At 52.2% G+C, this 14830-nt stretch overlaps 8 protein-coding genes across 8 annotated transcripts; 3 read left to right on the top strand and 5 right to left on the bottom strand.

Annotated features, from left to right (window-relative positions):
• Positions 1-906: 906 nt before the first annotated feature.
• EDD37DRAFT_500411 (uncharacterized protein) lies at positions 907-1581 on the bottom strand. Its single transcript, XM_062813469.1, has 3 exons — positions 1317-1581; positions 983-1259; positions 907-928 (listed from the first exon to the last, which is right to left on the bottom strand). Exons 1-2 carry the CDS (start codon positions 1480-1482, stop codon positions 1066-1068), a joined length of 360 nt encoding a protein of 119 aa, XP_062667809.1. The 5' UTR covers positions 1483-1581; the 3' UTR covers positions 907-928; positions 983-1065.
• On the top strand, positions 1347-2751 carry EDD37DRAFT_500294 (50S ribosomal protein L27). Its single transcript, XM_062813467.1, has 2 exons — positions 1347-1949; positions 2003-2751. Exons 1-2 carry the CDS (start codon positions 1682-1684, stop codon positions 2554-2556), a joined length of 822 nt encoding a protein of 273 aa, XP_062667808.1. The 5' UTR covers positions 1347-1681; the 3' UTR covers positions 2557-2751.
• On the bottom strand, positions 2698-5999 carry EDD37DRAFT_500381 (non-specific serine/threonine protein kinase). Its single transcript, XM_062813468.1, has 4 exons — positions 5769-5999; positions 5449-5708; positions 2992-5394; positions 2698-2929 (listed from the first exon to the last, which is right to left on the bottom strand). Exons 2-4 carry the CDS (start codon positions 5551-5553, stop codon positions 2828-2830), a joined length of 2610 nt encoding a protein of 869 aa, XP_062667807.1. The 5' UTR covers positions 5554-5708; positions 5769-5999; the 3' UTR covers positions 2698-2827.
• Positions 5677-7317, bottom strand: EDD37DRAFT_500258 (uncharacterized protein). Its single transcript, XM_062813466.1, has 2 exons — positions 5769-7317; positions 5677-5708 (listed from the first exon to the last, which is right to left on the bottom strand). The coding sequence occupies exon 1, from the start codon at positions 6964-6966 to the stop codon at positions 5860-5862; it is 1107 nt and encodes a 368-aa protein (XP_062667806.1). The 5' UTR covers positions 6967-7317; the 3' UTR covers positions 5677-5708; positions 5769-5859.
• On the top strand, positions 7318-9294 carry EDD37DRAFT_500435 (uncharacterized protein). The gene is made up of 3 exons (XM_062813470.1): positions 7318-8028; positions 8086-8575; positions 8624-9294. The coding sequence occupies exons 1-3, from the start codon at positions 7669-7671 to the stop codon at positions 9235-9237; spliced, it is 1464 nt and encodes a 487-aa protein (XP_062667805.1). The 5' UTR covers positions 7318-7668; the 3' UTR covers positions 9238-9294.
• Positions 9294-10509, bottom strand: EDD37DRAFT_683795 (uncharacterized protein; the record flags this gene model as incomplete). The annotated part of the gene is made up of 4 exons (XM_062819846.1): positions 9294-9792; positions 9848-10348; positions 10397-10444; positions 10471-10509. The coding sequence occupies 4 exons, from the start codon at positions 10507-10509 to the stop codon at positions 9631-9633; spliced, it is 750 nt and encodes a 249-aa protein (XP_062667804.1). The 3' UTR covers positions 9294-9630.
• Positions 10510-11022: 513 nt separating this feature from the next.
• On the top strand, positions 11023-12545 carry EDD37DRAFT_658911 (galactosyl transferase GMA12/MNN10 family protein; the record flags this gene model as incomplete). The annotated part of the gene is made up of 3 exons (XM_062819008.1): positions 11023-11025; positions 11631-12401; positions 12477-12545. The coding sequence occupies 3 exons, from the start codon at positions 11023-11025 to the stop codon at positions 12543-12545; spliced, it is 843 nt and encodes a 280-aa protein (XP_062667803.1).
• Positions 12546-12576: 31 nt separating this feature from the next.
• Positions 12577-14827, bottom strand: EDD37DRAFT_636596 (uncharacterized protein). Its single transcript, XM_062816993.1, has 2 exons — positions 14397-14827; positions 12577-14338 (listed from the first exon to the last, which is right to left on the bottom strand). Exons 1-2 carry the CDS (start codon positions 14556-14558, stop codon positions 12749-12751), a joined length of 1752 nt encoding a protein of 583 aa, XP_062667802.1. The 5' UTR covers positions 14559-14827; the 3' UTR covers positions 12577-12748.
• Positions 14828-14830: the final 3 nt, after the last annotated feature.

Raw genomic sequence — 14830 nt, 5'->3', positions numbered from 1 at the left:
GCAGTGCCTGGCAACGGACCGATGACGTAAAATGTGGCACTGTGGCGCAGCGTACCAAAAGAACAATGTGGCGGTGTATATCTTGCGCCACACTTCTCGCTACTTCCAAAAGAACATGTCTACCATTATCGCTCAACATCTCGAGCTTTCATATCGTATATCGTACAACTCCCATTGAGCGCAGGCCTCAAGCCACAAGTTCACTGATTCCCGTCCTGGGCACGTGATCAAGCAGTGCCAACAGCTCATCATCATTCTCCTGCAAAAGCGTAATCTCTGATAGTCAAGCCCGTCTTGCTATCCTTCAATGTCGGCTCCGCACCAGCTTAAAAGCAGAACCTGCACTGTCTTGCATCTGCCCCAGGCTCTCAGTCTCTTCTCACACGTATCATGAACATCTGTTTTGATGACTGCGTGCATGAGAGCAGTCATGCTGAATCTGTCTCGCGCATCCTTATCAGATTACTGATCGATCAGCATCTCTACCAGCACTGGATCACACATCCCTAGGACCAAGTCCTTTTCTCCTCTCAATTAATCCTTTCAAGCCAAGCTCTTCAGCTGAAACCAAATTCCCCTTTCAGCATGAATACTTGACCCAATGAGTGGCTCGCTGCAAGGGCCTGAAGCTTATCAGCCTGTTGGTGCTCTGTACCGCAATCCTGAAACTCAGGAGCCACGTATGATCACGAAACACACACACGTCGGAGCACGGCTCCCAGTAAACCCTGTGCCGGACTTTGCAAATGGTCCACATCTCTGGACGACCCGTTGAAAGGGCTTCGCGGACAATGTCCTGCATCGAATTTGAATGATTCCTCCTAAGATCTTGCGTCCTTCGGCGCAATGCTGACCAGGGGATTCAAGGTAATCAAGGTAGTCTCGCAGATAGACATCCTTGCCATGGATCCTAGACACAAGAAAGGATCTTGATATGAGCATGAAATTCGAGAAACGTGGCTTGCAGTAAGTTGTGTGTGACCTAGACGACTGTGTCGATTCGACATCCATGATGGCCGGACTCGATGTTGACGCTCTCGGAGTTGGGAGTATACCGCCACGAAATCAAATGAGGCCTTTCCTAGCCAATTCGATCTTGCGAGCCGTCTCGCCAGCTTTGAACCCTCCTTTGCTTGCGCATACTGCAATCCCTTCGCCTAATTCGACCTTATCCTCTACCTGAGGGAAGGGACAGGGACAATGATGAGGGAAATGGACACAAGCCAGAGTGTCGGGACAAAGATAATTTGAGCAGTGCGCTAGGCGGATATACATGAGTTTACAAGTCTCGTATTCGAACAGAGAAGGTCACGAACCTGCTTCCCAATTCTGTTGGAACCAACTCGAATCACTTTTGGTGTTCTGTTTCTCCTGTTGACCTTGGCCTTGCTGTCCTCCTTGCTGGAAGAATTGTTCGAAGAACTGAAATTGTGCGGAGGCCAAGCCCACCAGCATCAAGACGAGACCGAAAGTGTACTTCATGTTGATCGGTGATAGTGCTATAAATGCTCAAGAAATGTGTCGATAGGCAAGACGGAAAGAGACAAGTTGGTCTCTTGCCGTAGAAAGGGATTCGTCCTAAAAGAGTCTAGTGTGATGTCCCCATTGGCATTTGCAGATTCGGCGAAACTTCAACATCGAGAGCATCAAGCTTCTCTACATAAAACCAAACACCGTGAACATGCTGCAACCTCGATTATACAGGTCTGCAGTGTCAGCAGACGCGTCTCTAACAGCTCTTGCCTCATCACTCAACACCCTCAGTCTCTGCGCAAAGCATAGACCAGCCCAAATCCAGCCCCGAACATCCACGATTTTCGTCCGACACGCCTCACACGCACAACAAGGTCGAGCAAATGGCCCAGGAGACTCCGCTGGACGGCGTCTGGGCGCTAAAAAGACCGCATCAGAATTTGTAGTGCCGGGAAACATAATCTTCAAGCAGAGAGGCATAGTAGATTCCGTCCGTACATCCCGAATCGCACTGACCCAACCATTGCAGGCACGAAATGGCATCCCGGCGACAACGTAGGCATCGGCAAGGACCACACCATCTTCGCCACCGAGTCCGGCTACGTGCGCTACTACCGCGATCCCCTCAAACACCCGAAGCGAAGGTACATTGGAGTTGCGCTGGAAAAAGAAGGACCAGGCTCACAGCTTCCCGTGCCTCGCAACGCGCCCTCGAGGAGACGATTGGGCATGTTTGCCACGCCGCTTAAACAGCAAGATCCGGACAAAGACTTTATGGAGGCACATTTGGCCGGCAACAGCAGCAGCGTTGCTACATTCAAGTCCGGTGTAACAACACCCACACCACCTCCAACGATCACTCGACAGGGCACGTATCGTGAAGCGAACGTCTCGATCGGTATGGCCGCGGAGAGAAAGGGAATCAAGGTGCGGGAATTCGATCGCGGTGACCGATGGCTTGCCTGGCGCAGACGTGCTGCTAGGGTGAAGGCCGGTATGGAAGCCAAGGCGGCCAAAGGCACGAAGAAGACCAAGGGCAAGAAATCAAACAAAGGCGCACCAATTGGCGGGAAGAAGAGGTGAGCCGTGGCCATTACGGTTTGACGGATTTTGTATATAATAAGGGGGCCTTTGCGCTCCCAACCGGTCGTATATGATGGCTGGAAAAGAGTATGATGATTTGCTTGCACTATATTGTGTTCAAGGGCGGTACCCCATCTCCGGTTTGGTTTTTGGGTTCAGTCTCCATGATATGCTCTTTGACTATCTATATGCGGACATTGGCATCGACGGCGGTTCACCTGACACGATGCCGTATACTTGTATATTCCGCCTACAAGCTTGAACCCTTCTATTAGAGCCCATTCTCCGTCTTGAATTTATCCCACGCCTCATTCAGGGTACTAAAGACCGCACCAGCGATCATCCGCTGCTCAGTTGTCGCGTCGGTCGGAATCTACACGGAGATATAAGTTAGTAACAGCGATGCAAGCATAGACGATTTTTGCGCGAACATACCTTGTCAGGATGCACCTTAGCAATCCCCTTCATATACTGCACCTTGACTTTCCCAGGGAGCACGAGATCCGCCATACTAATCTTCTTCCACCCAGAACCTTCCCAAAGCACATTTTCTAAACTACCGAGTAGGGCGCGGAGATTGTCGGCCTTGCCACCCCTCCAGGCCTGTATACGTGCGTCCACAGCGTCACCAAGTCGAAATCGCTCATCATCCGCTTTCTCGGCAGCTGCGTTGGCGGCGCGAAGGGCTTTAACTGCTGCGGCTTCTGTGACCGGGGCTGTTGTCACGGGCCGGCGAAGGGTACCTGCGGGCTTCTTGACTGCAATAGCAGCAGGAGGCTTGGGTTGCGCAGCTTTTTCAGCGCGGAGACGACCTTGAATGCTCGTGGCGCCGCCGTGGCCTCCTTCCACAGCTTCGCGCCAAACGGATGCTGCATCGGCCCATTTCTCCATCTGCTCTAGGGCTTCGGCCTTACGCATGAGCGCCTTGCCGTAATACTCACGCATAGGCTTCGGAGCGTCGCCGTTGCCGAAGTCGATGGTTTCTGACTCGCCTTTTGACGACCCGATGACGCTCAATGCTTTATCGGCGTCCGAGATGGCGGATTTCGGCTGACCTGTTTTGAGCGATGTCAGGGCACGATTGGTGAGCAGGACTATGACGAGTGGGTGAGTGTCTGGGAGGTGAGAGAGCGATGTGGCGTAGGAATCGTGTGCGGAGGAGTAATCGCCACGCTTGAAATGCTCGTTTCCTTTCTCACGATGAGAACGACTTGCTTCAAGTTTTATGTTAGATACGGCGGGCATATTGCGAGAGGGTGGTGGGCGGCGGACTCGTGTTCCAGTCCGTGCTACAGGTACTGATTGCGGACGAGCCGCAGGTGTACTTCTTGAAGCGGATGGTGTCTGCGACGGAGTAGGCCTTTTGAAGCTTCCGTCAAGGAGGTCGGGTTCCGAGACTACCACAGGCGCCTGAGTTGCGGGCTGAGGCTTCCGCCGGCGGGCAGAGCTGACATAGGCCTGAGCGGCTTGTTCGTCTGCGGCCGACTTGTTCAGTGTAGAGCGCGACGTTGTAGCCGGAGGCGGATTTTGCTGTTGCATAAAGGCCGGCTGTTTCTGCGGGAGTGTTTCTCGCAGTCGTGATGGTATAGCTGGGGAATGGTCTCTTGAGCTGTCGTCACTCGAGTCAAAGCGTCGCTGCTGTCGATCTGGTCGCGAGGAGGCAGAAGGTCTTGTTGAAGTGGAAGGTCGCGCTGGAGGAGTTGGTCGACTGGACTCGAGCATCAGAGCCTCATCTGTCGCAGTCACCGCTCTTTGAGCTTCTGGACTTCGACTTCGCCGCCCGCCCATGCCAGCTTGTTCGTCTGCTACTCTTCGCTGAGTCGGCCTTTGTGGTTTCTCCCCTTCGCGCATCCACTTCGGTTGACTTGACGGCTCACTGTCAGAATTCAAGTCTTGGACAGCTTGTTGCACCTTTTTCGTGCCTTGCTTCCATAGTGAGCCTGCAGTCTTGAGGAAATTGCTTCCCAGCTCCGCAGCCATCTTCTCGAAATCCTTGTCTCCACTGGGTGCTTGGCCTTGTTGACGATTGCGAGACCTCTGACCTTCCTCCCAACGTGTGCGCGTGGCCATTGCTTCCGAGTCTGATCGCCCATGCCTCCGCATGCCCTCCGCGTCCGCTCCATGTCGGCTAGCCTCCCTTGATTGCGATTTTTGACGTGCCTCTTCGTGTGCCTGATTTAGAAGCCAACCCACCGCCGCCTGCACATCCATGCCAGATTCAGTGGCTTCCAACGCTCCCTGGGCTTTGTCTGCTGGGAAGCCCATGTCAACCAGCTCGGCAATGGCTTTGTCTTGTGGATGCATCTCGGAGGTGTCGTTCTCGCTCTGGATCGGTGGTGGTGTCTCGACCGCTGGCCGAGCGCTTGCAGGCTTTCCTAGCAGACCAAGTACGTCGTCGTCGTCCATCGCATCTTCAGTAGCCGCAGCTTGCGGCCTCCGCGGTTCAGACTCTGACAGTCCAAAGGGGTCGTCGTCTTTATCGATGGTTGGCGGTTTCTGTACATTCGCAGTGACAGAAGAGTTCTGAGTCGTGGCAGGCTTGTTGAACGCGGCGAATAGATCGTCGTCGTCACCAACAGGAACTGTGTTACTGCCCGAGCTTGTTGTTATATTCTTAGTATTGCCCACTACGGGTGTGCCTTTTCCGCTACCCAGAGTATTCCAGAACTGCTCATCTCCTCCAGCATATTGATCCTTGACTGTCTGAGTCTGCGTCTGCTGCTGTCTTAATTTCGCTTCTGCCAGCCTTTTCTGCTGTTCCAGTAATGAAACATTCTTGTTCGAGTTGGGTCCAAAGGGAACGAGGTTCGCGAAACTGTCGTTGGCAGGGGTTGTAGACTTTGACTGCGGCTGGCTAGACGGTGCAGTCAAAGGAGAGGCTCGTCCTGAGACCGGGGGGCTAGGTCGTAATGCAGAGAAGGCAGAATAGTTCGCGTTCGTAGGCTTCTGTCCATTTGCTGGGGTTGAAGTCCATTTCAACCCCGCTATGTCGTCCATGGTTGCGACGTAATTATACTCATAGACATCAAGGTCTACCTCCTGGTCATTATGAAGAGAGACTATACCTAATGAAGGGCAGCCTAAAATTCGCAGTCGTTCTGTCGCAAACAGTTCGGGAGCACGGTTGTCAATAGACTGGGGTGACGAAGTGCCTGCGCCACAATGTCAACATGCAGGCGCCACACTCGAGAGTTCAGGGGTCAAGTTTGTACTTCATCGCCTAAGACATAGGTAGGTTCCTCTTCTTCACTACCAGGTAATCATGAACTACCACTATCCACCTCAATGATAGATTTTTCTGTTTCAGAACGAAGTAGCTTTCCAGGTCATCGTCACCACGTAGTACCTTCGTTTAGGTAGATCTTCCCTGACAGGCTTTTCCCTCAATGCCACAGAATCGTCCTTGAGGTCTCGGAGGCCTTCCCAAGCGGATTCCTTCAACGTACCCGTCCATTCAAGAAAAACACCTTTCCCAACCAAGGGGAACTTCCAACCTTTTGCTCTCTCGACGACCGCCTTCAGTTGTAGCTTTTTCACCTCGTCGATCTCAAACTCGATTTTGAGCGCTTTCAGGCCTTGTACCTTGCAGACCTGCCCTCCCCATGTCGAGTTTGTCATTCGTTCCTTGATGTACTCCATGCTGGGACGTTCTGGTTCAGCTAGCATTTGCTGACAGGAGGTACGATCTTCTCGCCATGGACAAACGCCGAGTTTGTCACTGGACTCGGCGGGCGATTCCCAGGACCACCAATCCTGGTGACGGATGGTCATATGTAAACGGGCTGTCCTGAATTGGAACAAATCGGCCATGAAGCGGAACCCGAAGCCTTCTAGATAGTATTGTTGAGTGAACATGTGGACAGTCTGAACAGCTTGTTTCTGGTCATCATTCAGAGATTCATACCACTCTTTCCACCTTGCGCGAGGACGGTTCTGTTGTGTCGTTATTGGTAATGGGCCACCCTTCCAGAGCCAGAACATATGCTCATTGACTGACACAGGCAGGAGACGCGTCTCCAAATAGATCAGCTTACACGTCCGCAGCAATGTACAGTCAATTTTTTGGTGACAGTGATATCCTGGGCGGTAGAATTTGCGATCAGCTCGATAGGGTTTTGTGGGATCATCGAATGATGTTAGGGCCAGTTCAAATATGTGAAGCCTGATCTCAGCAGGTATTCTTGAGAATAGAGGACTCTGATCCTGATGGTTGGCCGTCATTGCCTCGGTCTGTCCTGCCTGCAGATGCATTGCCGGCGTGTCTGTGCGGTCAGAATAGCCTCGCAGTGATCTTAAGATGGCTCGGTCGACGGCTCTTTGGCCCTTTTGGTCTACATATCTTTTAAAGGCCTCAAAATCTTGGTCGAGATGCCAAAAGGAACCTAACGAAGGGTGGTCCATCTCCCGCATGTGACCCCTCCACTTAGGCACCAGTTTCAGCGGCCTTTTGACCAGGATCGACGGACCGGCTCCGGACAGTTCGCTTGAGTCGGTTGCTAAGCGCAGGCTAAGATCATTGGGGCGTAAGTTAGGCGGTATTTAGGCTTCCGCCATAACATCCATGTCTGTTTCTAATCCTTCTATCTCTATGCAAACACTTCCTCTCCTCCTGAAGTCTGCATATCGGAAAGGATTCGTCAATCTACTAGATTGCCACGAGGGAAGAACAGGTGTTTATGTAGACGAGGAATGAGACAGAAATAGGTAACTGTTGCACGTAGCGCTTTCCTCCTTGAGTCTTGTCTTTCAGCCCCTTCATCCACTGTAGAAAATCACTCTTCTTCAACTTCGACCATCCCAGCAATTCTCTCCTGCGCCAATCTCAATCGTTGTCTCAAGTTGCTTGCAGCCTTTTCGTGGCTTCTATTAGCCTTTGTCTTTTGAAGTTCCTTCGAGCGTCTACATTCCATCCTCTGTGAATCACCTCTTGTCGAAACTCCACGCAGCGTTGTATCACCGTCATAACACAAGCCTATCACAGCGTATGGCTTGTGCGATCTCCCCTCTACCGCCCCTTGCAGCTTAGCCGCCTGTCAGCTCCCCAGGGCCTATCGGTTACCTGCATTGCCTCCCGTCGGCAAAAGCAATCACTGTCGATAGGCCTTCTCCGCCATGGTTAATATCTTCAGGAAAAGAGACTCGAGAAACACTCATCATGACTCAAATTCAGACAGAGCATCTTTGAGACCCGCTCTCATTGAACGCATCTCAGACTATTCCCACAAGTCCCCAAAGCTGGTCAGTGATCGATTCGCCCTTCCGTCACCGTCGTCCGAAGCCATGCCGGACGTTCCTATCCCAGATCCGCCGGATCCAAGATCACATCCTGCTGCATATCTTCGAAGTATCCACGCCGTTAGACAACGAAGCCGGTTGGTCCTGGAGGAAGCCAAAGTCAATGCTCTCAACCATTTCGCTGTAGATTTATCCAAGTTCAAGGACACGGCGGATTATGTGGTGTCCATTATTAAAGTGAGTCCTTCAAAGGGAACTCTGAAACCTCAACACGACACTTCTGACTGCATATAGCGAGACTTTGAAGGAGATTACTCATCTATACCACCTCATGGTCGTTGGCAGCATTTCGAAGTTGGTGGTCGTCCGAGAGTGACTCAGCTGCTGCAATCATGGCCAAACTCAATCGACAATCAAGAGCGCACTCGACGGCTAATTGACCTTTTCCTCGTTTCCGTACTCCTTGATGCTGGTGCTGGGACCAAATGGTCCTACAAGTCCAAGGAGTCTCCGAAATCGTACGCTAGAAGCGAAGGTCTCGCCGTGGCCAGTTTGGAAATGTTTAAGGCTGGAGCTTTCAGCAGCGACCCAGATCAACCGCATCAAGTGGATGCTGCTGGCCTGAAGAAATTGACTGTCGATACGCTCGCCAAAGGCTTGCAAGTGTCGGAGTCCAACCCTATGTCAGGCCTGGAAGGTCGGGCAGGATTGCTCATCAGGCTGAGTACCGCTTTGGAGAATGCTGACATCTTTGGCGCGGATGGGCGGCCAGGAAACATGATCGGTGCGTGTGTGAACCTATTAACCTTAACAAACGCTAATGTGAACATAGACTATCTCTTGTCCCATCCCACTACTCAGGCGGCGTCTGTTCCCATCGTTCTCCTGCCAACGCTCTGGAGCGTACTGATGGATGGTCTGTCAGCCATCTGGCCTTCAACAAGGACCAACATCCAGGGAACACCACTCGGTGATGCCTGGCCTTGTCACGCTATGCCAAAGTCCCCGCCAGCTCAACCGTGGGAGAATATTGTACCTTTCCACAAGCTGACCCAGTGGCTCTGCTACTCATTAATGGTTCCCATGACCAAATTGCTCAATTTTCACTTTGCAGGAGCGGACCTAATGACTGGTCTACCCGAATACCGGAATGGAGGTCTCCTAGTCGATACTGGTCTTCTTACCCTGAAGGAGGAGGATAGACGGAAAGGTCTGAAGACTTATCATCAGATGGTCGGCGATGGCAATGCTGTGGAGGTTGTGCCTACATTCGAGCCTAGTGATGATGTTATCGTGGAATGGCGTGCTCTTACAGTGGGCTTCCTGGACGAACTGCTGGCGGCCGTGAACAAAGGGCTTGGTTTGGAGGGTTCACAACAGCTTACATTGGCGCAAATGCTCGAAGCCGGTACTTGGAAGGTGAGGGCTTTGGTGCTATTCTCGTAACTCGAGCTGACGCTGTTTTTAGGGAGGACGTGAAATTGCACAAGTCTCACGGCCGATTACTGGAGGACCACCAATTGGCATTATCTCTGACGGAACAGTCTTTTAACGAGCAATCACTGCGTGCAACCCGACACATTGAGGGCTCGACGAAATACAGGGTTGATGAGGTTACGCAAGATCCGTAAGCCAGTGCGGACATGAACAGAACAGTGTTCTACGGCCGAATATTCGAGTATCCTGGCCCCGATGCAATTGTCAGAGGCTAGGCCGCTCAAATGTATAGATTTGACGATGTGCTGTTCATACACGGCGCTCTCCGCTGTTCTGTTGCTTGGTTTCTTTCTGATCATTCTCATTGACCGCCAGGCCTACACTCGGAACGCCTGATCCTGATTATTCCACGCTGTCTCGTGTTTGGTACGCACGTCCGCTTTGTCGATGATCTTCTTCTTCATCAGGTGCGTGGAGAAGGTGCGCTTCTTCTGTCTGCAAGCCTGGCATGATTGGGAACTGCGATGAAAGCTGCCCGGATTGAGCTGCATTGCTAAGGATTTGCTGCCTCAACTTCAGCTCTTCCGCGGGTCTTTACATTAGTAATGAAGGTGCTTACCAGTAGTATCCAGTTCAGCAGACTAGCCAACACTATCAGACTTGCTGCTACCGCCTGTTGTCTCTGCCACCGGTCTGCACATCTGCTGGTATACCTTAGCGTCCGCTCACATGCTCTTGCATCGACTTCACGACTCGGGAAGGGCCAGGCTCTGTCGTGGAGCGAGTTCAGTCCACAGCATTGGAGGCCACTCTGTATCGCTCGGATCCCCGCATCGTCTTTTTGTTGGAACATGCTGCGCCACTGGGACTCCATTGCGCACTGGGACATGTCCGACGGAGCACCGTACATCGTGGCCAGGACTAAGAGTATGAAGGGGATCAAGCTGGTAAAGTACCAGGCGTATGGAAGCAGGGATGCCGATATACCTTCTTGACATGGGCGGTCAGACTCCTCGTAAAGGGCATCATCGCTGGCAGGACAAGAGGCACTACGATGTTGATAATCGGCAGGGCTAGCGGGAGTGGGAAGGAATATCGTGTCGTGGTGGCCCAAGCGATGCTGGCGTGGTCAATATGCCACAATCATTAGACACGAGAGGAAACGCACCTTGAGAGAATGATGGAGGTGATGGCAAGCTGAAAGTGTTAAAACAGTCTAACGATGGTAGCAGTACCACTTACTGGGACGGCGACAATAAGCAGAATGTTCGGCGAGGTCATCGTGAAGAAGGTCTCCCTACTGACGGAGTGGTGTTGATGAGGGAAGAACGACTGAATGGTTGTCAAAGACGAGGGCTCAATTGGAATGATTGATGTTGAGTTGTGAGGGATTGAGAGAGACTTGCGAAGTCTGCGGTCTCAAGTATCTTGATGTTACACAAGGAGGGGTAGCCTCAGCGTTATCGTGCATGTATCTTGTTCCAACGACCTCACATACTGGAAGCCGACCCATGGCAGTCAACAAGACACACCCGATCAGACATACCATGTGCCGTGTCTCTCACTGTCACGAGTTCTGGCAGCCCTGCTACCATTCAGTGAGATGTTGAAGGTCTCTTCTTGCTTGAGTACAGGTGAATCGCGCCATCAGATATGGTTCGAGTTTTGCTTCAAACCTGTCCGTTGGGCAGTCTTTCTACCCGTTCTCGCACGTCCAAGTCCAGCCCGTCGTAGCATCTTGCACCCGTGCATGGCTCAATGGATATCGTGAGACTGCCCGGAAGGTAAGTTGACATGGTCGTTGCACACCTCAAATCCGGGGAAGAGCTAGCACGAGTCATCCACCGAGGCAGAAAATCCCTCGGCGAGTCATTTCAGGGGTCAACTCTCACACCCAATACGAGTACCTCATCTCGTGCTCACCCCGTACAAATGAAGATTTTGTTGTTGTAGTAGCTTTCTTCACGCCTCATTGTTCTTGTTACTTCCAAGGAACCTTGAGCGCAGCAAAAAGTCGCGCAAGGAAAACGACATGATCTCGACCAGATGATCAACATATCTACGACTAAGGTTAACGACTGACAGGACCACAAGCCTGATCCGTGCATTTACTTTCTGCGTGACAGTGACATGGCGCGCTACGTCTAACTACTTACCGAGTCGCGTCGCCAAACCAGTCATGCTGTCAAAGCAGGCCATCTCCAAACCGCGAATCACACGGACACTCACACTGCTGGTTCTGGTCTTTCTGACCTGGCACGTGTACAGACATGGCATATCACTGTCTATCACACCTACCAAGCACGCCCACGGACAATCCAAGATCGCCAAGGTGACCGTCCTCGCGAACTCCCTCTCGAATTCATCATACATCTCGCGCGCCTCGCACCCATGAGGTTCAGAACACTATCCACGATTACCGCCACTTCCAATGCAACACGTCGCTCATTCAAGAGGCTTCAATACCCGGCCGGCCCACCGGGACATGGAGCAAGCCGGCATACCTCCTCGACTTGATCCTCTCTGAACTTAGCAAACCTGTGGGTTCTCGACTAGAATGGCTCTTCTGGTTCGACGCGGACACAATCATTCTAAATCCGCACATCAGCCTAGAAACATTCTTACCACCCGCCAACCTATTTCCCAACATCCACTTATTGCTAGCTGAAAATTGGGACGGTATCAACGCGGGTGTCTTTCCCATCCGCGTACACCCATGGAGCGTGACACTCTTGAACGCCATGCTCAGTTACCCTCTCTTCCGGGACGACGAGCACCTCGAGTTCCAGGACCAATCGGCCCTGTCGAATCTATTGCACAGATTCCCCGGTTTCCAAATGAACTGGACGGTCGTGCCGCATCGGTGGTTCAACAGTTTCCCTGTCAACAGCGTGTTTGACAATGGATCCTGGATCTACGCCGATCCAATGGACGCCAAACACTTTGACGACGGGGAGAAACCCGAACCCGAAGAGGGGGACCTGTCGCCGTGGAAAGTCCTGAAGGGAGATATGGTGGTTCATTTTGCCGGGACGCAAGAGCGTGAGAGTTGGATGGTGCCGTGGGTAGAACGGGCGGAGATGCTCTCGCCTGAGTGGAGTGGGCCGCAACATCTGGCACCGCTAGAAGCTAGGGTTGAGCAGTTCTGGGAGGAGGAGAGGAGTAGTACCGAGGTGAGGAATCGGGAGATTCTGGAGTTGGGAACCCTGGAACGCGTCAAAGACAGGGCGAAGTAGAAACAACTTCAGACCCCGGAGAGTGTAAGAGATATAGATCTGCCTGTTGCACCAAGTGCCGGAGGAGAACAGGAAGCATAGGATGCGAGTTCTGTGCTGTGTATAAGTAATATCATTTGTTCATTGTTCATTTCTGCTCGAAAAGAAAGGGAGAGCGACCCTAGGCCGGTTGAGAAGTGAAGAGACCTCCAACGCCCTCCAGTACCCAAAATACAGATTCTCGCTATGTATAAACAAATCATGGCCCCGATGAAGGACCCCAGAAAATAAGAAAATCCATCTCATCATGAGTGATGGACCATGTCATGTTCCTTATCCTTATCCTGATCCATAAACAGCTCCTTGTCCCATTTCCCACAGAGATGTTTCCATTCGATCCAGGTGCCGTTTTCCATAGCTGCACCACCCCTGTTCTCGATGGGACTCCACCACTCAGTGATGGTGTGTGCTCCTCCACGAACGGACTTGTGAACCTGGACAGCAAGAGGTTGTTTTGCACCACGGACGTGAGCTGCGAACATTTCTCTGGCATACTCGTTCCACCACAACAGTCCCCACATATGATGGCGAAGGTTCTTCATTCCTCTTTGCCACGCGTTATGGTGCACGCTCACGGGGACTTGGCCAGTCCAAAGATGGGTGTTCAGCGGGACGTGTTCCCATCCGACAGGTCCCAGTGGTATCGACGCATTTGCTTTCGAAGGTAGGTTGAAGCCCTCGAAGGGCGGTCTCGAGTTGCCAATATCATTAGGGAGCTTGCCGATATGCGAAGAGCGGATGTTATAGTACATCGATGGTATTTCTGGTTGAGAGAATACGACCCAGTCTGTATCACGAGGAGCGAAGACGGTGACATGTGAAAAGTCATCTTCGTAATCCAAACCCACGTTATATTCGAGCAAACGAAGTGCTGTGGTGTTTTCGTATGGGAGACGGGGAATTTCCCTCTCTTGGTCGAGATCGGGGTGTAGGATTTGGTCTCGACCTTTTTCGAAGCTGCTTTTGCCTAGGACCAGGCCAGCAACGGTGTTGGTGAATCGTCGGAAGGGATGTCTGTAGAAGTACATTTCCCGCATGAGTTCACGGGCGTACTCTTGGAGGCCGATGATGTCGGCCAGGACGCCCTGATCGCTGCCGGAATGGGGATCCTCCTTCGCGTGCGCTTCCGCAGCTTCGAAAAGCCTACGCATCTCTTTCACAGGCCCAATGGCGAAGCCGGAGTTCACGTGGCGTGATCTTATATGCCGCAAACGAGTCTCCTCGTCACCGCCAGGTATTTGGTCGGTGTCCGGGCCGAAGATGTCGTCCGGCATTGATGATTCTGCTGCAGCGTAGCAGGCTACATCTTCGGCTCGATGAGGCCAGCATAGTTTTTGGGTGCTGAAAATGATCTTTTGTGAGATGTGAGAAACGGGCGAGTACGGGCATTTGTCACGACCGCACATGCGTCTGGAGATGCGTTGGCTCATTCGGGCGTTGGCGGCGTAATAACGGGAGAGGAGTATATCGGGTCGAAGTTGCAGCCAAATATCGTAGGCATCAATGATCATCACTAGGTCCTCATCACCATCTGGGCCGACTGCTTTCAGGTAGCGTAAGACACCAGATATCTTCGCCAGATGGGAACCGCCACTGGAAAGGCTGTTGTCGTTGAATTCTTCACCCCAGTTGATGAGAGTCGGTGTCGAGTAGTTGAGCACCTCCGCACTGAGGATAGTCTTGCAAAGGTTCACATCTGGCTTGCTGGCCGGTACCAGTAGATGCAACTGCCTTTCTTGCTTCTTGATCGCAGGGTGTGAAAGGAATTCTGAAGGTGTGTCTTGTTGTGGGAAGGCTGCTGTGTATTCGAATGATGGTCCCGCTCCTACCGGTGGCTGTTGCCATGGTCAGCATCAACTTTTATTGCTCCTGCATCGTTGAGAGGATCCTTACCCCGACACCATAGAAAGCAAGCAACAATATCAGAGCAAGGGCGAGGGTGATCCGTAGCGTCAATCGTTGGCATCGTCTGGCTTGGTGCATAACATGGGTAATGCTATTCCGCCAGTCCTTTGCAGGTTGTTGGAGGCCGAACTTCTCGTCCATCTTGTCCATCTTTTCGATTCACCTTGTCCTTGGCTGGAGGACTGTGGGAAAGAGCGCGAAGCCTCCCTTTTGAAGGAGCCATGCCTCCCGCCACGGGTATGTGCACGGATCCTGCCATCGTTAAGGAGGCGGCTTGCTGGCACGGTCACCACGCGTATCGTCAAAGTGGACGTGCACAAAGACAAGCATTGTGGAGGCAGATTCTGAGGTCCGAGCTCTGAAAAGGGGATGTGTTATCGTTGCCGGAAGCACAGATTACCATCTGTCCCTCACTGTCAACA

Source organism: Exophiala viscosa, assembly GCF_022695815.1.
Source record: "Exophiala viscosa unplaced genomic scaffold EDD37scaffold_9, whole genome shotgun sequence".
Lineage (NCBI taxonomy): Eukaryota > Fungi > Ascomycota > Eurotiomycetes > Chaetothyriales > Herpotrichiellaceae > Exophiala > Exophiala viscosa.
This window is presented reverse-complemented; position numbering and strand designations above follow the sequence as displayed.